This window comes from Anomaloglossus baeobatrachus, chromosome 6 (genome assembly GCF_048569485.1).
Source record: "Anomaloglossus baeobatrachus isolate aAnoBae1 chromosome 6, aAnoBae1.hap1, whole genome shotgun sequence".
NCBI lineage: Eukaryota > Metazoa > Chordata > Amphibia > Anura > Aromobatidae > Anomaloglossus > Anomaloglossus baeobatrachus.
In genome coordinates, this window is record NC_134358.1 from 134,925,053 (window position 1) to 134,951,887 (window position 26,835).

Consider the following 26,835-nt stretch of genomic DNA (forward strand, 5'->3'; position numbering starts at 1 on the left):
CTGAGGCCTTTTGGGCGAGGAGAATTGGGACCTGCCCGCGCCCCGAAAGGACCGAAACCTCGACTGTCCCCTCCTCTGTTGGGGTAATCTTGGTTTGGCCTGGGGTAAGGATGTTTCCTTTCCCTTGGATTGTTTGACGATTTCATCCAGCCTCTCACCAAACAAACGGTCGCCAGAAAATGGCAAACCGGTTAAGCACTTTTTGGAAGCCGAATCTGCCTTCCATTCCCGTAGCCACAAGGCCCTGCGTATTGCCACCGAATTGTCGGCTGCAACGCCGTACGGCTCGCACAGTCCAGGACAGCATTAATAGCGTAGGACGCAAATGCCGACGTTTGAGAAGTTATGGATGCCACTTGCGGCACAGACGTACGTGTAAGTGCGTCAATTTGCGCTTGACCCGCTGCAATAGCTTGGAGCGCCCATACGGCTGCGAATGCTGGAGCAAAAGACGCGCCGATAGCTTCATAGATGGATTTCAACCAGAGCTCCATCTGTCTGTCAGTGGCATCCTTGAGCGAAGCCCCATCTTCAACTGCAACTATGGATCTAGCCGCCAGTCTGGAGATTGGAGGGTCCACCTTGGGACACTGAGTCCAGCCCTTGACCACGTCAGGGGGGAAGGGATAACGTGTATCCTTAAGGCGCTTAGAAAAACGCTTATCTGGACAAGCCCGGTGTTTCTGGACTGCCTCTCTGAAGTCAGAGTGGTCCAGAAACATACTCGTTGTACGCTTGGGGAACCTGAAACGGAATTTCTCCTGCTGAGAAGCTGACTCCTCAACTGGAGGAGCTGAGTGAGAAATATCCAACATTTGATTTATGGACGCGATAAGATCATTCACTATGGCGTCCCCATCTGGAGTATCAAGGTTGAGCGCAGCCTCAGGATCAGAATCCTGATCAGCTACCTCCGCTTCACTATACAGAGAGTCCTCCCGCTGAGACCCTGACCAATGTGATGATGTCGAGGGAATTTCCAAGCGAGCTCGCTTAAGCGGTCTGGGGCTGGGGTCCGTGTCAGAGACCTCACCCTGGGATCTATGAGACACCCCGGGAGGAGATGGTTGTTCCGAGTGAGGGGAACCAGGTGGCAATGATTCCACAGTGTCCCTGGTCTGAGATACCGGTCTGGACTGCAAAGCTTCTAGTATCTTAGCCATAGTCTCAGAAAGCCTTTCAGTAAAAACTGTAAACTCTGTCCCTGTCACCTGTACAGTGTTAGCAGGTGGTTCCCCCTGGGCCCCCCTTAGCAGAGGCTCCGGCTGAGTAAGTGCCACGGGGGCCGAGCAGTGCACACAATGAGGGTCAGTGGAGCCTGCCGGTAGTGAAGCCGTACATGCGGCGCAGGCAGCATAGTAAGCCTGTGTTTTGGCACCCCTGCTTCTTGTGGGCGCCATGCTGTTGACTCTCCTGAGCAACACAATAGGGTATATAGCCAGAATCAACCGTGCACCACACAGTGTAAAGTATAGCCTATAAATATATAATCTATAATTACACTACTGCACAAGTGGGGCCAGCACCTCAGGTGCTGCTTACCGCCCGCTTAAAGCGGTTGTGTGGCCACCAGAATCCCTGCCTGAGTCCCCCAGCGCTTGTCTCTCCTCTGCAGCGTCAGAGGAGCTGAGGAATGGCTGCCGGCGTCCTGAGGAGAGGAGGGAGCCGTGGGCGGGACCCAGAAAGTGCGGGAACTGGTGCCCCACTGTGCACAGTGAGGGGGGTGGAGTATGCAAAGCATGCTCCAGCCCTCAGTGCTGCTGTGCTGTACAGCGTCCCGCCCTTCCCCTGACTGGCAGGGCTGGGGGCGGGAAGAAAAACGAGACTAGGCCGCAAAAGCCGGGGACTCGAGTTATAAGCGCGGCCGCCGTATAAGCGCGGTCGGCGCGGAAGTCCCCGGCGCACTAACAGTCCCAGCCGCGCCGCAGTGATAGCAATGGCAGCGGCGGTCAGCGCGGCAGTCCCCCTACACTCACACACTCAGCGACGCTGCAGTGTGTAATGGCACCAACGCGGTCGGTGCCACGGTCCCCGGTGCACTAGCACACCCAGCAATGCTGGAGTGTTGCTGTGCGCGGTCCCCACGGGGACACAGAGTACCTCCAAGTAGCAGGGCCATGTCCCTGAACGATACTCGGCTCCTATCCAGCAGAGTCCTCAGGAGCTGTGGATGGAGCACGGTCTCAGTGCCTGGAGACCGATAGGATCCCACTTCACCCAGAGCCCTAAGGGGGATGGGGAAGGAAAGCAGCATGTGGGCTCCAGCCTCCGTACCCGCAATGGATACCTCAACCTTAACAACACCGCCGACAAGAGTGGGGTGAGAAGGGAGCATGCTGGGGGCCCTTTAAGGGCCCTCTTTTCTTCCATCCGACATAGTCAGCAGCTGCTGCTGACTAAGCTGTGGAGCTATGCGTGCATGTCTGCCTCCTTCGCACAAAGCAAAAAACTGAGGAGCCCGTGGGAGCACGGGGGGTGTATAGGCAGAAGGGGAGGGGCTTTACACTTTTAGTGTAATACTTTGTGCGGCCTCCGGAGGCATAGCCTATACACCCCAATTGTCTGGGTCTCCCATGGAGCGACAAAGAAAGGGGGTGACTCCGAGAGAGTGCAGCCAGAACTCTCTGGCGGGAAATTATAGCCACTAGAAAGACTACTTTCTGTGAAAGATGAAACAAAGAAACCTCCCCAAGAGGCGCAAAGGGGGGTTTCCGGGAACCGGGAGGACCGGATTAAGGTCCCAGGGCTCCATAGGCCGCCGGAAAGGCGGAATGATGTGAGATGCGCCCTTAAAGGAGCGCACCGGAGCCAGCCGGACGATACGCCGCTGGCACATACTGACAGAGCCGAGACCTGTCCCTTAATGAGGGATAGTCCTAGCTGTAGACCGGACTGTGGAAGGGACAGGAGGGTCGGCAAGGCCAAAAAGGTCAAAGGACACTTTGGAGCTCGAGTCATAGCGGAGATGACTTCAGGAAGGATACCAGAAGTCGCCAAGATCCAGGACTCAAGAGCTACGCCGTCAATCTGAGAATCCAGAATTCTGACGGAAAAAACGGACCTTTTGAGAAAAGGTCTGGACGGTCCGGAAGATGCCATGGCAACCCAACGGACAGAAGGAGCAGGTCAGAGTACCAAGCCTGCCTGGGTCAGTCTGGAGTATGAGAATGACCCGACGGCCCCCTTTACTGATCTTGCGCAGGACTCTGGACAAGAGGTAGAGGGTGAAATACGTAAAGAGACGAAGCTGGGATCAAACATGAACCAGTGTGTCTACCGCAAAACCTGAGGATTGTGGACCACGGTTGGACAGCTGAAATAGTCTGCCTCGCAGTTTTCACATCTAGGATGTGGGCTGCGGATACGGTGGACTAGGAGTCCCTTGTCCACTGAAGAATGTTGAGCCGCCAAGATTGCCAGGCGGCTGAGTGTCCCGCCCTGGAAGCTGATGTAGGAAAACGCTGTCACGTTGTCCGACTGGACTCGAATGTGCCTAGCCGCCAACAGATGGTGAAGGCTTAGAGAGCTAGAAATACAGCTCTGATTTCCAGCACATTGATCCAGAGGGCTGATTCGGACAGAGTCCAAGCGCCCTGCGCTCCACGGTGGAGATATACTGCTCCCAAGGCGGATAGGCTAGCATCCTGGTGAGGATCACCCGGGACGGGGCCAGGAAGGAGCGCCCCTGAGACAGAGTGGCCGAAGCCACCACTGAAACGAGCCTCTGGTCAGTGGCGAAGCCACCACCCCGTGGGAGGAGGGAGTTCGCTTGTACAGCGGAAAACATCCAGTCTCAGAGGACGCAGGAGAAACTGGGCAAGGAATCGCTTCCATTGACGCCACCGTCTGACCAGCACCTGTATATGGTGTCTGATAGAACGACGTCGACCGCCAGCGGAGGGACTACTGATCGACTAAGAGCAGCTTCACAAGTGCCGACAGAGTCTCGAATTGCGTCCCTGAGAACCTCTGGTTCGAAGTCAGAGTGGACTTGGGCAGAAAGACAAGCCACCCGAATAGGTTAGAGTGGCGAGAGTGAGCAAAGCACTCTGCTAAGAGTCAGCACTGGATGAAGCCCCGACAAGAAGGCCGTCCAGGGCAAAAGATTACTGCCAATCCCTAGGGGTGCAGGACCCTAATCACAGCTGCCCCAATGAGAATACTCGAGGGGCCGTGGCTAACCCCAAGGGAAGAGCCACGAATTGGACCACTCCGATTGTCAAAACGTAGTCAACGCTGGTGTGAAACTGCGATTGACCCCTGCAGATAGGCATCTCTGATGCCGATGGCTGCTAGGGAATCTCCTTGGGTTCTTGATTGATCCGGTGAAAAACACACGGAACAAGACCGAGACTCCATGTGAAAACGCCACACCTGACTATGCTTGAAAAGCTAAAGATCCAGGTCGGAAGGCACCGCCCTCTTCGGGGACTAGGAATAGATTTAAGCAAAAATCTCAGAACCGTTCCCAGTCGGGAACCGGTACAATTACTCCATTGGCCTGCAAGAAATGCCACGGCCTGTGAGAAGGCGGCGGCCTTGGAGCCGGGAGGAGTTGACAGAAAAAATCTGTTTGGCGGGTGGACAGAATTCCATCCTGTAGCCATGGGAGATATAATCCCGCCCCCACTGAACGGAGACGTGTTAGAACCATACGTCGCCAAGTGGAGAGAGCCTGCCACCGACCAAGGAGGTTGTTGGCGTGGCTAGATAGCTCGGAGGAAGCTGACTCAGTGGCAGCATCTCCTGCGGTCTTCTGAAGACGCAGCTTCGAGCCATTTGGTTCTATGAACCTAGGCCGAGCTAGAGGACGATCAGATGGAGGAACGGAAACCACCGAAACCTCAACTGATTCCTGCCCTGGACAGGTTCCCTGGTTTAGGTTTGTGGCAAGGAAGAACACTCCCCGCCAAGAGCTTCCTTAATTTCATCCAGTTGGTTCCGAAGAAACTGGTCCCACCAAAGGGGAGCCCAGCAAGGAACCTCTATAGAGGCATCTGCCTTCCATTTCCGAAGCCACAGGAGCCTGCGGATAGCGAGGAAAGTAGCCAAGACCACCGCCGTGCGGTGTCCAGCATGGCAGACCTGGCATAGGATGAAAAGACTGAAGTCTGGAAGTTCAGGCAACCGTTTCGGGCATAGAGTCCCTGTGAGGGAATGCATCTCCTCCAGAGAAGCAGAGAAGGTACAAAAAAACCGCACTGCTGTAAAGCTGAGGAGAACGAAGCTCCTGCCGCCCCCATACCGACTTGGCCAAAAGGACAACCGGGCGGACCGCAAAACCTTAAGTGAGGAGCCATCAGCCACTGACATAACGGTCCGGGCTGAGCCACCTGAGGTGAATGAGCCCACGTCTTGACCACCATTGGTGGACAGGGGAAACACAGTCCTCAGAATCACGCTTCATGGGAAGCGACTGTCAGAGCGGACCCTGGGCTTGGTCACAGGGGCCTGAAAACTGGAGTGGTTAAGGAACACACGTTGTGTTCTCCTAGGTAAGGTAACTCCGGCGGATTGAGGTCCAGTACAAAATTAATGTACCGTGGGATCCTTATAGTGCCGTCAGCCACTGATACAACTATCCGGGCTGAAAGTCTAGACACCGGAGTGGCCACCCTTGGCAAATGAGTACACTCCTTGACCACCTCTGATGGGAGGGGGAAACAGGCAGCAGAACCCCTCTGTGGGGTCTGCAGGACAGGCTGTGGGCTTGGACGCAGCGGGCTGAAAACTGGAGTGGTTAAGGAACTCACTCCTCGTCCTGTTAAAGGTATACTGATGCCTTTCTGCCAGCGGGGAATACTCCCCTGATACAGGCGGATGGAGGTCCAGTACAAGTATAATGGACGCAATCCAATCATTCGCATCTGCGTCACCTACGGACGGATCAATGTACATAAAGTAGCGTCCGAGCCCCTGGTAGAGACATCCTCCTCGTCCAGTGAGTCAGCTCGTAATCGGAGCTGCGGGACGGGGAGGACAGGGGACCCTGCGTCTCCCTGTCAGGAGGACGGGGTCTGGGCCCAGGAGAGTCCCTTGTGAGCTTTGCTGAGCGAGCTGAAGCAGAAAACGCCCTGAGAAGGGGGCTGCATGCTCAGCAGATGCCGGGACAGCCGACCCCTGGAAATAGGATTCCCCCAGGGGTCAGCCACCGAAACCGGAGCAGCTGGAGGGACCATTAATGAGCCTCCAAGCTGAGGGGCCACAGTGGTTATGAGCTCGGTACAGCCGTACGAGACTACCTGCAGTGGATAATAAAAACAGCCTGCAGCCTCGCTCTGTGAGACATGCTGCAGAGGTGGGGGCTCTGTCTAGAATGGCCCCCAGCAATTTAAACGGATAAAATAAGCAGCTGCACAAACCGGAGGTCGTGGCTGCAGATCGTTTAAACAGACATGTCTGTGCCCTCTATCCCTCAGCCCAGGCCCCCACCTGTCACAGCGTGGAATCTCTGTGCCTATGCAGGCACAGAGAACGCTGAGAAAATGCCGACCGGAGCGAGGAGAGGGGGCGGGGCCTACTCTGAGAGCGGCAAATGAGGTAGCCAGGGGAGGGAATCCTTCCTCAGTGAGGAGTGTCCCTTCCCTTGTGCTGCACAGCCGCTGGGCGGAGCCACACTGTCCCTCTGCCTGACTGACATGCAGAGACAGTGGAAACCGAAACTAGGCCTCAGGCGAAGCCGGGGCCTAGAGTAAAACATGCGGCCGGCGTGCAGGCACCATCGGCGCGCTTCTCCAGTGAAAACTGGAGAACCGGCCGGAAACGTTAACACCAAACATAAAACACACTCCCCCAATAATAAACATAAAGGACCTCTGGAAAGACCACTTTCTGTGGTAATAACGTCTCATATACTTAGCTTGTGAGACGCAGGTTGCCAGGTTCCTGGGGGGTGATAGCTCCGTCCAGCAGGATCCTGCAAAAGGGCTGCGGATGGAGACCGGTCTTCTGCAAAGCAGTGAGAACCGTGTTGGCTCCCACTTCAAGCCAGAGCCCCAGCATGGGATGGTGAAGGAGCGCGGCATGAGAAGGCTCCAGCCTTGGAAAATCAACCTTAACAGCACCGCCGACACAGTGGGGTGAGAAGGGACATGCCGGGAGTCCAGCTGGACCCGCTTTTCTTCGAAATCTTTGATCCAGAAGGAAAAATCAAAAATCAAAATCAGAGATGCATGTGTGTGTGATCCTCCTGAAACACAAAGCATTGAACTGGCTAGGACTGGCTAGCAGGGGGTGTATATGCTAGGAGGGAGGAGCTACACGTTTTGAGTGTAGTAACTTTGTGTGTCCTCCGGGGGCAGTAGCTATACACCCATGGTCTGGGTCTCCCATAGGAACGATAAAGAAACCCAGTATATGGACGTGCTGGTGCTTCGGACAATATGAATATAATGACAGGTTCTCTTTAATTTCTTAAACTCTCAGACATGCCTTTTACTTTGGATAGTCATCCATCCATCCATATAATATATATATATATATATATATATGTATATATATATATTAGACCAGCAGTGGAGAAACAGTGATGTGGATCTATTGGTGTCAGCGTTCAGTCCGCCTGTCATATCATCTCTGCACGTCATATAATCCATTACACATATCACATACGCTAGGAAAGAGATGGGAAGACGGGAGCGCAGACATGCACAGAAAAGCCACAATAGGCAGAGATGGTGAGCAAGTGCCATCACTGACTGAGTGGTGGCAATCACTGGAATGATAGAAAAGGAGAGCAAAGAAAAAAAAAAGATTAACAAAACTTATAGAATTCACAACCCATGAAAGTGTGCACTCAAACAAATGGTCGGAATGTGGGAAGGAGGAGAAAGAAACCTGCCCAGCATTAATCACAAGACACTTTCCTCCCAATTATAAATGGCTTTAATGAAAACTCAGCTGTGGCCATTTCCTGCTCTATATCGGCAATAAATTAGCTATTAGTAGAATCGATAGGTGCTAATTCTACAGACCTGGCCGGCTGGTATCAGTGTGTCCAGATGATGCATGCCTGTCTGCAGAGCCGACATCCGCGGGTTCACGGTGATCCGGATCACAAGGGCATTGAGCTTCAAGGCTCTCTGGGTTCTGCATCTGATGACTGTCGTAAATAACACTTAAAGGTTTACTGTCTGCCTCCATTTCCTTTATATCAAGATTTATGTTCTTCAGACCATTTACGCAGTCAGTGAGACAATCAATACTCTGTGCAGCAGTCGGGGGTATGTGCGGGGTAAGGTCTGTGAGCTGGACGCTCGCAGCAGCTTGTGCCACGGCTGAGCCTTTACCTTCACTATCACCGAGCTCATCAAACGTCCAGCCCTGTTGTGCCCAGTACTGAAACTGCTCATAACAGCGCCAGTAGGCCTCATTGTAATGCTCGGCCCATGCCTCTTTGGTGGTGGGGCAGCTCCATGGCTCAGTGCTGCAATCTTCACCCGATATGTCCATGTCTTTGTGCTTTGTGATCCAGCCCTGCCACAGCACGCCCTGCCCATACTGATGCCAGTACCGGTCCCAGCTCTCCTGCGAGCTCGCGGCTGTGGAGGTCGTATTCAGATCAGCGGCCTCCTCACCAGGACAGCCTTCATCATCAGGCTGCTCAGCGCTGGTGGGACCATTCTCATCATCACAGACCTCAGCAATGTCATCCACAGCTTCCTTTATGCTTTCTTTTATGTCATTGGAACATTTTGTCTTTTTCTTCTTTTTCTTAGGAATTTTATGTTGCTTCACACGAGTTTCCAAAGGCTGAAAACAATAAACAAAAGAAAATCACTAATAAAAGTGAAAATAATGACAAGCCATAGAACATGTATCAGACTATGTGCACAAGTTGCTTTTTTATGCGCTTCTTTTCTGCATATTAAAAAAGCATGTTTTCGCAAGAAAAAGATAGCAAAAAACAAAATGCATTTTTATTGTGTTTTTTTCATGTGTGTTTTTCCCATCTTTTTAGTCATGGCGATTGTGGTGTTCGTGCGCTGTACCCCCAGGATCGCCGCCGGGTCTCCAGCTGATGCTACAGCCGGGACCCGGCTCTCACTGCCCAGAGCAGTGCCCGTGCCGCTCCCGACAGTTTAACCCCCTGAATGCTGCGATCGCAGAATTCAGGAAGCAAGGAGAGGGATCGCTTACCTCTTCCTGGCGATCGGGTCCCTATAATGTCATCACAGGGACCTAATCGCTGACATGGTAACCCTGAGTCGTCACCATGATGACCCCAGGTTACTGAGCTACACAGAGCCTCACACACCATACTGTATGCATAGTGTCTGAGGCGAAGTGTCAGTGCTGCGATATGATCTCCTGTGGTGATAAAGCTCTGCAGTGGATTATAGAAAACGCAGAAACAATTGACACGCTGCTCCTTTTTTCAGCAACAAAATCTGCAAGGAAAATAGAAGCAGCGTGTCATTGATTCAAATAAGGAAAAATGCTAAAAAAAAACCACCACGTGTACACATAGCCTCAATGTAATGCCAAGATCTGCAGTAAAGAACTAGACATGGCGGCCAAGAACGGATGTAGGAGGTGCCAGAATATATGACAACTAGATGTCCAGAAGGACCAGTGGTCAGTAGGGCGTCTCAGAGAGACAGCTGGAGAGGGTTTTACAGAATTATATTTTTAATACTTAAGTAACTTTACTATTTTTTTTTGTAGGTTTGCTTCAAGGTCTAATTGTTGATTAGTCACAGGATGCACACATATCTCTATAAAAATACATATATTAGTCAACTTCCAATTTAAGAATCCCTTCAGCTGTAAGGGAATTATTTTTTTCCTTTAACACTAGAAGCCCCAGGAATTTCGAGCTCCATTGGGTTCCAATGACCCCTCTCTGGGACTTCTAGTGTTAAACAATGGGCTTTACTCACCCTCATCGAGTTCAGGGTTGAGTCTCTTCGGGTTCAGGGTTGAGTCTCTGCACGTCTCTGTGTCTGACGTGATAGAAGCGCTGCAGACAAACAGTAAGCTGAGCGGCTTAACCACTGCTGACAATCAGACACCAGAAGCATCGGCTGAGACTCCGCGCTGGATCCTGGATAGGTTGGTAGAGCACATTTTGTCTAGGGAACAGAGGTTTTCTGAAAACAGAAATCCACTTTAATCACAGCTGTAGAAATCTATGGGACCATTCTGTACCTCCGCATACCTCAGAATCCAGATCAATCCGTCAGGGGGAAAAAGCATTCAAGAATGCACTGTGGATGTGCCAACGAGCGAGTGCATTTTACATCTGTGTGGCCTATCTATGCACAACCTAATTTACCAGGCGCTTTTCTAATGAGAAAATGGATCATTTCTTTGGATTCTATCTATGGCTTAATTGCACTGCATTATTTATTCACTTAGGTCTTTATCTTTTCTGGATAATTATTATTATTATTGTTTTGTATTAAATAACCTTAAAGGGAATCTGTCTTGTCAAAAAAATTATATTAACCTGCAGCTATGGAGTTAACCTGCAGGTTAATAATGTTCTAAAGCTGCCTGGCCACTGCACTGAAAGCCGGGCTACTGGGAGGAAATCAACTTTATATCTCCTGGCAGCCTGAGGCTTTCAGTCACAAAGTCACTAAGTACATAGTGAGTGACGGCTGTAGCCCCATCCCAGCATTGACTGATAGCAGGATCAACATAACATCAGTACAGAGCCAGCTGACAGTCAGTGGCAGGGCGCGGTTACAGCTGTCACTCACGATGTACTGAGGGGTGACTGAAGACGCACCAGCCGCTCCTCTATGAGTGGAAGTTTAAGGCTGCCAGGAGGTATAAAGTTAATTTCCTCCTTGTAGCTGGGCGTTCAGAGCTGTGGCCAGCAGATATCGAATGCTCTTAACCTGCAGATTAACCCCATACCTGCAGGTTAATAGCCTTTTTTGACATGATAGGTTCCCTTAAATAGTAACTGTTTGAAATTTTATTTCATAAGTTAAAATACACATGAACATAAGCAACTTTGTAATATTTCTTATCAGACAAATCTGCTTCTTTCTCTGCCAGAATTGATCAGTCATTATCAAAATTCTCAATTCTGAGGTGAAATCTATATTCGGTGAAGACTTTCCCATTACTGAGATGGAGATGGCGGCTGGTGCTGATGAGAGTCTATGTAGAGAGGAGGAGGGGCAGTCTAATCTCTGAGACGTTACATGCGTTTCAGCCTCACTGAATGTGACTAATTGGACAGCGGCCTTCCTGCAGTTCACAAGATGACAGTATTCCTTAGGTGAAATTCCCACGTGGTAGATTTATGACATACCTTTAACCGAACCTGTCACTAGATTTGGGCCTATAACCTGCGGCTACCCCCAGTGGACTGTTATATACAGCAACATGCTGCATATAAGAGCCCAGGCCGCTGTGTAGAATGTAAAAAGCACTTTATAATACTTACCTAAATGGTCGCTGCAGTGGAGTTGGATCATATGGGTGTCTCCGTTCTCCGGTGCCAGCGCCTTCTCTATCAGCCATCTTCATCCTCTTTCTGAAGCCTGGGTGCATGACGCGGCTACGTCATACACACTCGCCAGTCCCGCGCATGCCCACTACAATACTTTGCTCTTCCCTGCCCAGGGCAGATTAAAGTGTGCCTGCGCAGGATCTCAATGGCGGCCAGTGTGGATGACGTAGGACGCTTCATGCACCCCGGCTTCAGAAAGAGGACAACAAAGATGGCCGAAAGAGGAGGCGCCGGCACCGGAGAACAGAGATGCCCATATGACCCAACTCCACTGTAGCGACTGTTTAGTTAAGTATTATAAAGTGATTTTTACCTTCTACACAGCGGCCTGGGCTCTTATATATAGCATGTTAGAATGCTGTATATAAGAGATTACTGGTGGTGGCCGCAGCTTATAGTTACCAAATCTGGTGACAGGTTCCCTTTAAATGGAGCTTTTAGAAATTCACACACATGCTACAGAAACATCGCACACAAACAAGTATATATGACAGTTTCTTCAGCAGCTGAGACTGAACATACCCTAAACAGACATCAGTACCAACCAAAGTCTTACCACAAAGTTCTTCTCAAACGATGATCCACCAAACTTTACCGGGAGTCCCATCTGCAGCATCAGCTCAGACTCCGAGTCCAGTTCTGCTTCCTTAACAGGAAGATCAGAGACATTGGACACCTCCAACTCTTCCTCCTCTTCTTCATCATCATCATCATCTTCACAATCTGCTGAAAACAACACAAAACTTTACATGGACCAGTTTATTTCCAGCTGATTACTACCATGAGTTTACCAAAGTATAATGAAGTTAACAAAGCCCACACTGATTTTATTCCCTACATTGCAAAAGGTGAACTCTGCATCAAAACCAGTAACGTGTCAGCAAAATATGGGACAAGATATCTCGAAACCATCACACGGACCCACGTGAAGACACACAAACACTATTCTTGTTGCTTTTTATACAGTTTTGGTGCATTTTTTTTTTTTTTACGACTATGACCCAAAAGTTTACAAACTAAAATACCGTAGTTTAGATGTAATTATGTGTTTTAGATTTCGCTATAGACATTTAACCATAGTGGCTTTAGACGACAATAAGGGTATAGTTCGAGCAGATAGAGGCAGTAGGTGTGAATGGAGGATTGGGGGGGATGGGACATGCAAGGAAAGTAGGGAGGCTAGGAGTAATAAAGGTATTAATAGTATTAAATATCTACTGGCAAATGTAAGAAATCTTGCAAACAAAATTAAAGAATTGGAGACTCTTATGTCAACCATGGAATATGATGTGGTGGGCATTACGGAAACCTAGCTGGATGAGAGCCATGACTGGGTGACAAACATACAGGGTTATACTACATTCAGAAAGGACAGGAAAGACAAAAAAGGTGGAGGAGTGTGTATATTTGTTAAATCTAACTTAAAACCTATGCTCAATGACCATGTAGGGGGGAGTTGTGACAATGTAGTCAGTATGGGTAAATGTACACAGTGAGGGCAATATTGAAAAGCTGCTAGTTGGAGTTTGCTATAAGCCTCCTAACATACCTGAACAGGTAGAGGAGGAAACTCTGCAACAAATAAAAAAGGCAGCTAATAATCAGGTCCTTATTATGGGGGATTTTAATTATCCAGACATTCAGTGGGACATAGAATCTTCTGGTTCTGCTAAAGGCTGTAAATTCTTGTCTACAATACAAGACACTTTCCTCTCTCAGATGGTAGATGAACCGACCAGGGGAGATAATTTGCTAGATCTGGTCCTGTCAAATAGACCGGATACAATTTCAGATCTACAGTTCCGGGAGCACTTGGGCACCAGCGATCATAATGGTAAGTTTCAATGTAATATTCAATAGAACATTAGAAAGGGGAAAAGCAAAACCTGTAGACTGTGAGCCCTCGTGGGCAGGGTCCCCTCTCCTCCTATACCAGTCTGTTTTGTACTGTTAATGATTGTTGTAAGTATACCCTCTTTCACTTGTAAAGCACCATGGAATAAATGGCGCTATAATAATAAATAATAATAATAACCTGGGATGTTAGACAAACTGATTTCAACAAATTAAGGTGAAAGCTTAATTGTGTAGATTAGGACAAAGTAATGGTAACTGAGGATACTGAACATAAATGAGGTAAGTTTAAAAGGGAACCTGTTTTTTTATAAATTCATATTACACAATATTACAACACAGGGATGGGTAGGAAGGGGTTTCTAGGCCACACGTCACCCTGCTTGTAGGTCAGAACGCATATGGGACCTAACAGATTCCTTTTAAGGATATACACTACTACTAGAGTCCTGTAAAAAAAAACTTATACCCTCTGGTAATAAAATGTCCAGGAATAAAAATAAACCACTTTGGATAAATAAGACAGTACAAACTATAATAAAACAAAAACAAAGGGCATTCAAAATCTTGAAGGCTGAGAATACAGAAATAGCATTTCAGAAGTATAAAGATCTCAATAGGAAATGTAAAAAAGAAATCAAGCTAGCAAAATTAGTTACTGAAACAAAAATCGCCAAGGACATTAACATAGATCTCAAAATTTTGTATATGTATTAATGCCAAAAGGAAAACAAACAAAGGATGGTATTGGCCCCTTAAAAAATAAGTTAATTATAGAGTACAAAGAAAAGGCTGAGATATTAAACAGGCATTTCTCATCAGTTTTCACCAAGGAACTGATTGTTCCAGGGATCATTCAACAAGGTAAAAATCAAAGTTCACCACCTGATATCATTAATTTACCAAAAGAAGTAGTACGACTACATCTGAGTAAATTAAACATTGACAAATCCCCCGGGCCAGATTGCATTCATCCACGGATATTCAGGGAATTGAGCTCAGTAATTGACACATTGCTGTATCTCATCTTCTTAGACTTGCTTGCAACAGGGTTGGTGCCTTAAGGCCGCTTTACATGCTGCGACATCGCTCAAGCGATCTCGCTGGGGTCACGGAATTTGTAACGCACATCCGGTTGCTTTAGTGATGCCGTTGCGTGTGACACCTTTGAGCGATATTGCATTGTTGCAAAAACATGCAAAATCGCTCATCAGTGACATGGGGGTCCATTCTGAAATATCGTTGCTCTAGCAGTAACGAAGTTGCTCCTCGTTCCTGCGGCAGCACACATCGGTACATGTGCCAATGCAGGAACGAGGAACCTCTCCTTACCTGCCGCTCGCCCGCAATGCGGAAGATAGGAGGTGGGCGGGATGTTCGTCCCACTCATCTCCGCCCCTCCGCTTCTATTGGGCGGCGGTTCAGTGACGCAGCTGTGACGTCTCTGTGACGCTGAACGAACCTTAGGAGGCGGATCGCCGGTCACAGCGACGTCGCAGGGCAGGTAAGTAGTGTGACGGGTCTGGGCGATGTTGTGCGCCACGGGCAGCGATTTGCCCATGTCGCACAACCGATGGGGGCGGGTACCCACACTAGCGATATCGGTCACGATATCGCAGAGTGTAAAGTGGCCTTAAGGATTGGAGGATTGCTGATGTCGTACAGATATTTAAGAAAGGTAAGAGGGTGGATTCCCGGCAACTACCGTCCAGTAAGCCTGACAACAGTAGTGTGCAAAGTTTTTGAGGGCATTTTAAGGGATGACATGCAAAAATATATTGCAGAAAATAATATAATAACTGACAAACAGCATGGATTCATGAAAGATAAGTCGTGTCTAACCAACCTGTTGGGGTTCTATGAGGGGGTAAGTGCAAACCTGGATATTGGTAATGCCGCTGATGTGATTTATTTGGACTTTGCAGAGGCATTTGATACTGTACCACATAATAGCCTTATACTAAAGCTCCAGAAGCAAGGACTAGGGGAAACTATATGCAACTGGGTAAGGAATTGGCTAAAAGATAAAAAAACAACAAAAACAAAGAGTAGTCATAAATGGTACATTCTCTAATTGGGCTATAGTCAGCAGTGGGGACCGCAGGGATCTGTGCTAGGATCCATTCATTTTAATCTCTTTATTAATGACCTTGTGGATGGGATTAATAGTAAAGTGTCAGTCTTTGCTGATGTCACCAAACTATGTAGGATATTAAAAAAATAAATAAATGGAAGTATACTTGGGACTACAGAACAGGAGAAGGACTTTGGTATTCTGGTTACAAATAAGCTGAGCAGCAGCACTCAATGTCAAGCAGCAGCTGCTAAAGCAAACAATATTTTAGGGTGTATAAAAAGAGAGATTAGATCCCGGGATCCCAACGTATTGTTACCCCTCTATAAATAACTTGTAAGGCCACATCTGGAATATGGGATCCAGTTTTGGGCTCAGCATTTTAAAAAGGACATTCAGAAGTTAAGAGTCAGTTAAAAGGCGAGTAACTAGACTACTACAAGGAATGGAGGCCTCCCATATGATAAGAGGTTGGAAAAGTTAGATATGTTTAGCTTAGAAAAAAAGACGTCTCAGAGGAGATCTCATTTATATGTATAAATACATGTGTGGTCAATATAAAGGACTGGCACATGACTTATTTCTTCCAAAGACAATACTAAGGACCAGGGGGCATACACTGCGAGTGGAAGAAAAGCGATTCCGACAGCTAAATAGGAAAGGGTTCTTTGCAGTTAGAGCGGTCAGACTGTAGAATGCCGACCACAAGAGGTAGTAATGGCAGACACTATAACAGCTTTTATAAAAGGGCTGGATGATTTCCTCACTACACAACATTGTTGGTTATAAATTACTTCATGACAAATATATAATTGGTGGAGGAAGGCTGAACTAGATGGACCTAGGTCTTTTTTCAACCTAAGTAACTATGTAACAATTGAAAAAAAAAAAAAAACAACGACATTCACACACACAAACAAAAGCCTTTTGAATGTGGCATTTTGTATTAAGGTCGCTCTGCCAATGTTTCAGGGGATACATTCTTCATTTTATGCTGCATAACACAACTGGTTGAACCTGCATAACGAGCAACGTATGCTCTGATTATCTGGACAGGTATAGGGAGCGCTGCCTTGGAAGGAAGCAGCCATGGTTTTCTAATCTTGGACAACATTGCATGCCTTGGTTCGGAGATGGACTTCTTATCAGACATTGTACTTCTATGTTGTCACATGTGCACCAATAATTTTATATGTTGCCCCAAAAATATTACACAGTATTGAAAAGGAATCTGTCACCAATTTTGCTACCCCATCTAGGAGCAGCATGATATAGGAGTAGAGACCCTGATTCTAGTGATGTATCACCGACCAAGCTGTTTGCTGTAAATTTGAATCATCACTTTCTCTGGTGCTTAAAAGGAACCTGCCAGGTCTCCTATGCCCTCGCGTCACTGCGCCTTTGAAGCAGTTGTACACATCCCAACTTCATTAGGCACATTGTGCATGACTGAAAGTTCAGAAGATGTGTACCTGAGCCGTCTTTTCAACATTATACATGGCTGGTTGGGCAGGAAATGTGGGCATGGGTATCAACGCTGCTGGGTTGGAAGGCATATGGATCTGACAGGTTCCCTTTAACTCCAGTTCTCTGAATACTGAGCTCTGTATAACCCCGCCCACACCACAGACTGGAAGATTTCTGTGTACACTGTGCATAGGCAGAAAGCTCCCAATTAGTGGTGGGGGTGAGGTTATACAGAGCTGAGGACTACATGGCAGCAGGGATGTTATCAAACCCAATGGAAGCACCCCACAGTGTCACATTACTGGAATCAGGGTTTCTGTCTCTACACGATGCTACTTCAGATTAGGTGGCAATACCTGGTGATAGAATGCAAATTAAATGCTATAAATTAAATGTGCAGGCGTGCAGTGCTATGACCACAATGAAAAGCAAAACACTACAAAAATGTAACAGAAATCTGCAAGAGATAAGCAATATGTTAGGCAGATGAGAGCACAGAGATCTGGGCTAAGAGCATCACATATATTATAAATATATTTTATATATACATTATATACATATACATACATACAAGCTTATAATTTGACTTTAAATTCATCCATTGGTTTCATAAATTACTCTTTTGAAAGCTGAAACCCTCCCAAATTTGGTTTAGGTTATGAAAATTAAGTTGCTGCAAAGCTGAAATATTGATCATTTAATGAACACAGCAAGGTCAGATTTTGGCAAGACAAAAGTTTTGTCGCCTTGTCATATAATGCACCCAATCCTAGTTTACATCCTCACCTATTCTTACTAAATAATCGGTTAATTAGTGGGTGTGTATAAAAAGAAACCCAGCACCCCAGACCTTCACTTGAACTGCAACTTGACCTCTGACAACATGCCAAACATCCACCCTGCGACCAAAGCCTTGATTATCAAGAGGCTGAAGACCAGATCCACTGCAGAGGTGGCTGGCACCTTTAATGTGTCTCAGCGTCAAGTACAAAGAATTAAAAAAAGATTTGAAGAGACTGGAGATGTTTTTCACAAGCCCAGGTCTGGCAGACCCCACAAGACAACTGCTCAGGAGGAACGTTTGTTGGTTAGAAAATCCAAAGCCAGCCCCTCTTCCACTGCAGCAAAGCTCCAAAAGGCCTGGTCACCTCAAGTCCCTGTGTCAACTAGAACAGTTTGTAGGATTCTGTCTCGAAATGGCCTCCATGGTCACATCAGTGCCCAGAAGCCAGCACTAAACAAAAGGCAATTAAAAAACCGTGTGGCATTTGCCAAGTCCCACAGCCTGCTAAACAGATGGACGCTGGAAAAGTGTCAGAAGGTGGATATCTCTGATGAATCTTCCGTTGAATTACACCACAGCCACCGCAAATACTGCAGGAGACCTACTGGAGCCCGTATGGATCCAGAAAACAGTTACGTTTGGTGGTGGAAAGATCATGGTCTGGGGTTACATTCAGTATGGGGGTGTGTAAAACATTTGCAAGGTGGAAGGCAATATCAATAGCCTAAAATATCAAGAAGTATTAGCTACCTCTTACATTCCCAATCATAAAAGGGGTAAAATTCTGCAGCAGGATGGTGCTCCATCTCATACATCCACCTCTACAACAAAGTTCCTCCTGGCAAAGAAGATCAAGGTGCTCAAGGACTGGCCAGCCCAGTCACCAGACATGAACATCGTTGATCATGTTTGGGGTAGGATGAAAGAGGAAGCTTGGAAGACAAAACCAAAGAATCTAGATGAACTCTGGGAGGCATGTAAGACTGCATTGTTTGCTATTCCTGATGACTTCATCAATAAATTGTATGAATATGAATCATTGTTGAACCGCATGGATGCAGTCCTTCAAACTCATGGAAGTCACATAAAATATTAAATATGGCTCTAATAGCACCACAACTTCATTCACCAATGATATGCAACATATCTTTGTATTAGAAGTTAATTATTTGTTTGAATTTCACATTACTTTCTGTGGGCGACAAAACTTTTGTCTTGCCAAAATCTGACCTTTCTGTGTTCACTAAATGATCAATATTTCAGCTTTGCAGCAACTTTATTTTCATAACCTAAACCAAATTTGGGAGGGTTTCAGCTTTCAAAAGAGTAATTTATAAAACCAATGGATGAATTTAAAGTCAGGTTATAAGCTTTTATTTACATAACATGGACAAGCGACAGAACTTCTGTCAGGGACTGTAATTTATATATATATATATATATATATATATATATATATATATATATATATATATATTATATGAAATGTTGTACGTTATAGACAGACCATACACAGATTATGGACAGCTTGCCGTGTGCCGCTGTATCTTTTGTGCTGTAGAATCTCGCGACTGTATGCTTATTTCTCTTTGGATTGTGTCGGATAACTTTGTTGCACTGTGATTTGCTGAATGTCTTACAAGCATCAGCGATTGGGTTCAGTTTTCTATCCCTGCTATAAGGGACACCATGTTCTGTGGTTATCTTCTGCTAAATGTTTGATCAGGACTCTGGAAATCAAGGCTTTCATTACTTTGCCAGCATTTTCTGACAGACAGGAGCAAAAGTCAGGATTTGGCTTCGCTAAAGAAACAGAAGCATCAATCTTGAACCGAACAGGAAGCTTCAATAAGGAAAGTTGATGAGTAAATAATACCTGCGAGAGTCTTCTTACCGCAGTCAATTCCCTTCAATCCCAAATAGTACAGGTTACGATCACTAGAAGGAAAAAAGCGATAGTGTGAGAGGGAAGATCAGAGCGGATTCTGGAGGAGTACAGATACCATGTGAATCCATTTATCCTGGCATAATAGTAGCTGTACAAGTGGGTTTATACAAAGTGCTGGCACACATACAGGAGAGTCTCTAAATCACCGAGCTAGAACAATCAGCATCCCAGAAAACAATGGGGCCAAGTCACGCGGAATTGAGTAAACATTCTGCGACTTTAGTTCACGCCAATTTGGGTCACCTCTGTCGCAATGGCTGGAGCTGGGGATAGCCAGGAGGTGACGAAGTGTGGCCACGTACACCCATCTGAATCAAGAAAAGAGTTGACGGTTGTTTTTACGCCAGAAATGCTACTCTCGTCTCTAACGCGGCACAAAGAGGCACATGACACTCAGAAGAGGCGACAAATTCACTAACTAGTGTGCTCCTCCTAACGAATTTGGCGCAACGTCTACTCCATCAAGTCTGGCATAGTGCAAGCATTCACTGTTGGTAAATCAGCCCCAATGAAATGTGCCAACGCCAACAGAAAGTGGAAAAACTTTACGATCGAAAGGAGAAACGCATCTGACGTCAATTTTCTGACATGGATTTTGCTATTAAATTATCCTCCATCTGTTAAAGGGAACCAATCAAGAGAACTTTCGTATATAAGCTAAAGCCAGTGCTATACTGGCGCTATCAGGCTGATTCTATACATACCTGTAGTGGTCAGCTCGGATGTTTAGGTTTTGAAATCCAAGAAAGTAAAGTTTATAAAATTAGCTGCTTGTTGAGTGACAGCAGCTGAGGAGCAGATAATATATTCATAGTTATCCCCTCCCCCTGTTAGAAGTAGCATAAGTATTATACAAACGACTCACTTTGTCTCTTGCAGGACCTGTGTTAGGTCATACCCATGTGACCAGAAGGGGGAAGGCCTCAGCCAACAAAGGTGGATACCAGGTCACATGGGTATGACCGCACACAGGTCCTGCAAGAGACAAAGTGAATCGTTGGTATAATACTTATGCTAATTCTAACAGGGGGAGGGGATAACTATGAATATATGATCTGCTCCTCAGCTGCTGTCACTCAAGAAGCAGCTAATGTTATAAACTTTACTTTCTTGGATTTCAAAACCTATACATCCGAGCTGACCACTACAGGTATGTATAGAATCAGCCTGGTAGTGCCAGTATAGCACTGGCTTTAGCTTATATACAAAAATCCTGTTGATTGGTTCCTTTTAAGCTGGGATCTTGACTAAACCAAGACTAATCAGTAAAGATCCAATTGTTTAAGACTAGTGTTTTGTCCAACCATCTGAATGAATGAAAAGCTGGAGTAACATGCGGCAGATGTGTGGATCATCAATGCATTTGATGCATCTTTCAGCTGTCATACACCACTGACAGAACGGGAAACAAAAATCAGTCCCATTATGTACTGAACAAGAAATAGGCCTACCCACCGACAACAAAAAAAATAAAGATGAAAAAATTAAACACTAAAGGAAAATATATAAAAAAAATCCCCAAAAAAGGAGTGAAACTAAAATTTATAGCCATTTGTCTTGTTTTTTTGCAGTGTACCATTTGTAAAATAACCCTACCTTCAGGAGTGCCATATTCTAAAACAACGGGCATCAAGCCTGATAGTGGCACAGACCAAAACAAAGCGTACATGGACGTTCCTGCACAGACGCTACGGCCAGATGAGAGAAGCTTGGTGAAATCGTGATGCATAAAATTAGGGTGTAAGGAAATTCAGAAGCCCCATTAGAAACGTCAAGTGCAGTGATCCGCTTTGAACAGCCACACCGCACAGGCAAATTGATCTTTAATGGGAACCTGTCACCAGTTTTTCGGCTTATAAGCTGCAGCCACCACCACCGTGCTCTTATATACAGCATTCTAACATGCTGTATATAAAAGCCCAGGCCGCTGTGTAGAACATAAAAAACACTTTATAATACTCACCTAACAGTCGCGCTGTGGTGGAGTTGGGTCATATGGCCATCTCTGTTGTCGGCACCGCCTCTTTCGGCCATCTTTGTCTTCCTTCTTCTGTAGCCGGGGTGCATGATGAGTCTACGTCATCCACACTCACCGGCATTCAGGTCCTGCGCAGGCGCACTTTGATCTACCCTGAGCAAGGCAGAGCAAAGTATTGTAGTGCTCCTGCGCAGGACCGGCGAGTGTGTATGACGCAATACGCGTCACGCACACAAACTTCAAAAGGAGAACAAAGATGGCCGAAAGATGAGGCGCCGGCATCAGAGAACAGAGACGCACATATGGTCCAACTTCACCACAGCGCAACCGTTAGGTAAGTATTATAAAGTGTTTTTTATGTTATACCCCCGGCCTGGGCTCTTATATACAGCATGTTAGAATGCTGTATTTAACAGCCCGGTGGTGGTGGCCGCAGCTTATATGCCAAAAAAGTAGTGACAGGTTCCTTTTAACGTCAAAACATTCACCAGGAATATATACATTTTTTTTTATATTTTATGAGCATTTCCCAGTGACGTCCTGATGAAGTCCTATATCTGGGCTAACATTTAGTAGACATACTTTGTGCACACACAATTTTCAGAACTTACTTAAAAAACGCTCTGGAGCAGAGACACATTATCTTCTTGTCCTCCCTCAGATCATCCGGGTACAGACACATTTCTGCCACCGGATTCCACTCCACACACAGCATGGTCCTGGGAGAAGATAGAAAGAATCAATACTACAAATAAAATACACATAATGAAGCCAATTACCGCCAGATCTGTCATGGCAATATGCTGCTACTGTGAATTATCAGCAAGATTTGCAGACAGAAGATCCGCAGCAAAGTTGATGTGATTTTAAGAAATCTCATCCACGCACTAGAGTTTTTCAATGTGTCCTCCAGGAATAACCTACCCTAGGCTAGGCCACTAAAATTGAGCAAAAAAATTTGCAAGACCCCGTTCCAGCAGTCATGTTGGTAGTCCATAGCCACCAAACCAAAGCCCTGAGAATCGCCGGCATCCCAGGAACTTCTTCTGATTAGTAGGCCCAACGTAACATCACTGTTGTGAAGAGGCGCTGGCAAGTAGGTGGAGGTTTGAAAGACTATCGTTTGGTGGCCACAGACTACTGAAGTGGCCACTGGACCAGGATTCTGAGAATCTTATTGCTCAACTCTATAGGAACGGTAGGGGGTCCACTCACTGTAATCCCCACCTGCCCTAGTACTTGGGAGTCCACACTCCCTTGGTTTTGTATATTGTTCCTGTCCCTTCCTTCTCACCTGCTTTTCTCTGGACAGTTCTAGAAAAGAATCAAATATCAGATGCGTCCTCCTTAATAAGAAGTTTAGATAGTTAAAATAAATCTAATGTCACAGTTCTGCAGCTGATTTCAGAGAACTTCAATATAAGAAGCATTTGTATACCACATTAATGTATCCTGAATCTTTACGTTTGTCTCTCATTGGGGCCCAATCTTACAGTATTTTAACATATGTTAAATTTGCTGTGGATTTCCCACAGCTTTATATGTGCATATTACATGTGAATTCTGCCACAGATTTCACAATTTGCACAGCAAAATACTGAATGACTGTAAATTGTAAAGAGAACTGGACAGGAGATTCCTGCTGCTTGAAGCACGGGCAACATGAAGCCATCCAGCCACAGCACTGCAACCAGACAGCGGTGCGCCATGAACTGCAGGTGAGGGGGACCCAGTGCCAGCACCACATTTTCAACTGTATCGGCATCCTGGCCTTTATACTGTTTGCAGGGCTATGTGGGGCCCATTATACTGTTTGGAGGGCTATGTGGGGCCCATTATACTGTTTGGAGGGCTATGTGGGGCCCATTATACTGTTTGGATGGCTATGTGGGGCCCATTATACTGTTTGGAGGGCTATGTGGGGCCCATTATACTGTTTGGATGGCTATGTGGGGCCCATTATACTGTTTGGAGGGCTATGTGGGGCCCATTATACTGTTTGGAGGGCTATGTGGGGCCCATTATACTGTTTGGAGGGCTATGTGGGGCCCATTATACTGTTTGGAGGGCTATGTGGGGCCCATTATACTGTTTGGAGGGCTATGTGGGGCCCATTATACTGTTTGGAGGGCTATGTGGGGCCCATTATACTGTTTGGAGGGCTATGTGGGGCCCATTATACTGTTTGGAGGGCTATGTGGGGCCCATTATACTGTTTGGAGGGCTATGTGGGACCCATTATACTGTTTGGAGGGCTATGTGGGGCCCATTATACTGTTTGGAGGGCTATGTGGGGCCCATTATACTGTTTGGAGGGCTATGTGGGGCCCATTATACTGTTTGGAGGGCTATGTGGGGCCCATTATACTGTTTGGAGGGCTATGTGGGGCCCATTATACTGTTTGGAGGGCTATGTGAGACCCATTATACTGTTTGGAGGGCTATGTGAGACCCATTATACTGTTTGGAGGGCTATGTGGGGCCCAGTATACAGGGCTATGTGGGGCTGTTATACTGTTTGCATGGATATATGGGGGTGCTATACTGTTTGGAGTGCTATTTAGGGGCCATTATACTTTTTGCAGGGTTGTGAGGCTGTGCACACGGGACATACTCCTGTCACATGACCACAGCAGCCAATTGGTGACCACTGACCAACTATTTCACTTGAGCGGGCAACTGGTCTGATGGATAGAGATGAGTGAACCAGAACTGTATAAAGTTTGGGGTTTGTACCGAACACGGATTTTTAAAAGAAAAAAAATAAAGAAATGTCGGAGTTCGGATGCTTTATGTATGAACACCACTAGATCGAGCATCGCTGTGCTCGGGCCAGAGTGAGCTGCTTGCAGTCTCTGAATGGCTCGCACTGGGTGTATCAACAAAGGTGTAGGATGTAGTGTGCGCAAAACAAAAAAAAAAAAAAAAAAAAAAAAGTACCCCTGCCCTCCTTCCCCAGAAGTGCTCTGTTTATGGCTGACTACATGTGGGTGGAGACCCCAACTGCCCAATCAATGACTTCCATTGGGGTTCAGGTCACGTCTGGGTCCCAAACTGAACTTTATCTAAGGCCTCTTTCACACGTCCGTGAAAATCACGCACATTTTTCACGGACGTGTCAGAGGTGTGTTTTGCCCTCCGTGACCCGTGTTTATGGGCGACGTGTGTTCTCCGTGTGTTATCCGTGATAACACATGGAGAGCGGGAACTTTCTGCTCACCTGTCCCTGGCGTTGCTGTCCGTGGTGCTGATCTTCGGTCTCCGGTCCTGCCGACTCCCCGCTGCTGATGCTTTCAGCCGCAGTGAAGTGAATATTCAATGAGCATAATGAGCGGTGGTCAGCAGCAAGTGACAGCAGCGTCAGAGACAGGAGGGCTGGAGAAGGTGAGTAATGTTTTGGGTTTTTTTTCTCACAGACCCATGTCTTCTCTCCGGTGTGTGTCACACGGAACACATCCGTGTGGTCCGTGTGTGTTACGTGCGACACGTTTGCGTTCCGTGTGACACCCGTGATGACGGAGAGAAAACGGACATGTCGGCGTGAGAAACACACGGATACACGTATGTACGGAACGGACACACGTTCCATGCGTAAACACATACGTGATGTCCAAAACCATAGGAAAACCTAGGTGTACGTGTCTCCGGTACGTGAGGAAACTGACAAACACGTACCAGAGGCACGTATGTGTGAAGGTGGCCTAAAGTCCGGTTGCACCTGCCGAACCCAACTTCCAGGAGTCCGGTCATCTCTACAGCAGCAGCAGCAGCAGGTCAATCACCGCTGATTGTTGTCACATGATGCTGCAGCTAATGGCAAGTCACCTACTGGGAACAGCTTTGCCTGCACCACAGGAACAGCACAAGAGGGGAGAACACAGCGCTATCACTCTCTATGGGGCCTCGGATTAATTCAGGAGAGATAGTCCGGCAATATACAACGTCTTTACAACCCACAGTGGGTTCAACACGGCGAGAGTATAGTATATATATATATATATACACACACACCTCTACCTACATGGACCCCACCTTTCTGCAGTCACACACACATATATACACATACATAAACACAGTCCTCATACCCACATCTCCCCACCTGCAGTATCACACTCACTAATATATATATATATATATATATATATATATATATATATATATATATACACACACACACACATGCACACCTTACCTACAACACCCAGCCCCTCCCCGCGCCGCTGCCCGCTCTCCCGTGTAGGGGGTGACTACAGGCGGATTTGCCCCCTCACCTCACACCGCGGTCTCAGCATGGGCTGCTGTAGGTGTACTCCTGAAAACACATGAGAACTACCAGTCCCGGCATGCACTGCAGCATGGCCTGCTTCCTCCACCAGACAGGACGTGTCCCGGTGACGTTGCTGCTCATTACCAGGCTGAGGAGAACGTTCCTTCGGATGTTGCACGGCCGACGATTGTGTTAACCGTCAACAAACTACATATCCCGGCATGCATCGCTATGTTGACATCATGATGATCGACCTCTGACGTCTTTGTATATGATGTGACTGGAGGCAGGAAGAAATCGTACGAGCACGGAATGCTGGGATTTGTAGTGTTGCTGTTGGTTGAGTAGCCAGGAGATACTTTTGTGAAGCGGTGGAGCTGGCAGCACGCCTGGCATCAGGGTATGTATTGTGTCCGCATGGTGACGTGTCTGTACATGTACAGTATGTAGTGTATGGGGGGGGGTTGTTTCCCCGCACAGGGTCATCCCTCCGCACAGGGTTATCCCTGTGTCTTCTATGTGTGCTGACAATCCTGATTGAGGGGGATCCAGGGGTCATTATTGGTGGCTCAGTGCTGAGGTGAGGGGGCCACTGCCGGCTCCACAGCAGGTGGGATTGTATACAGTGAGGAGCTAGCGGACTGGAAATGGCCCATGTGCTGTTCTTGCACAGGGGGCTCTTCTGTTTGTGACTGATAAACACTAACCCTGCCGGGACGGGTCCATGGTGACTCCACCGTCCCCTCGTAGTGAGCGTCTCCGCCGTCCCCTCGTAGTGAGCGTCTCCGCCGTCCCCTCGTAGTGAGCGTCTCCGCCGTCCCCTCGTAGCGAGCGTCTCCGCCGTCCCCTCGTAGCGAGCGCCTCCGCCGTCCCCTCGTAGCGAGCGCCTCGGTGGAGAGCGCTGGGTGTAAGGAGTCCAAATACATTTAAACGATAGTCCACTACTGGACAATCAGACCTCCTAAAATATGCACAGTCCATTCTCTCCTCCTG

At 47.2% G+C, this 26,835-nt stretch overlaps 1 protein-coding gene across 2 annotated transcripts in view; it reads right to left on the reverse strand.

Moving 5' to 3' along the window:
- The window catches only part of TGS1 (trimethylguanosine synthase 1), a 116,176-nt gene extending 90,083 nt beyond the window's left edge, over positions 1-26,093 (reverse strand). The window contains exons 1-5 of one of the 2 annotated variants that reach the window (XM_075353263.1): positions 25,847-26,093; positions 22,187-22,294; positions 19,526-19,587; positions 12,027-12,196; positions 7,974-8,751 (exon numbers count right to left, since the gene is read on the reverse strand). In XM_075353263.1, the coding sequence (XP_075209378.1) occupies positions 7,974-8,751; positions 12,027-12,196; positions 19,526-19,587; positions 22,187-22,290 (1,114 nt within the window). In that variant the 5' untranslated portion in view covers positions 22,291-22,294; positions 25,847-26,093. The remainder of the gene's footprint in view (positions 1-7,973; positions 8,752-12,026; positions 12,197-19,525; positions 19,588-22,186; positions 22,295-25,846) is intronic. The other variant, XM_075353264.1, reaches the window with a different exon arrangement.
- Between the last annotated feature and the right edge of the window lie 742 nt (positions 26,094-26,835).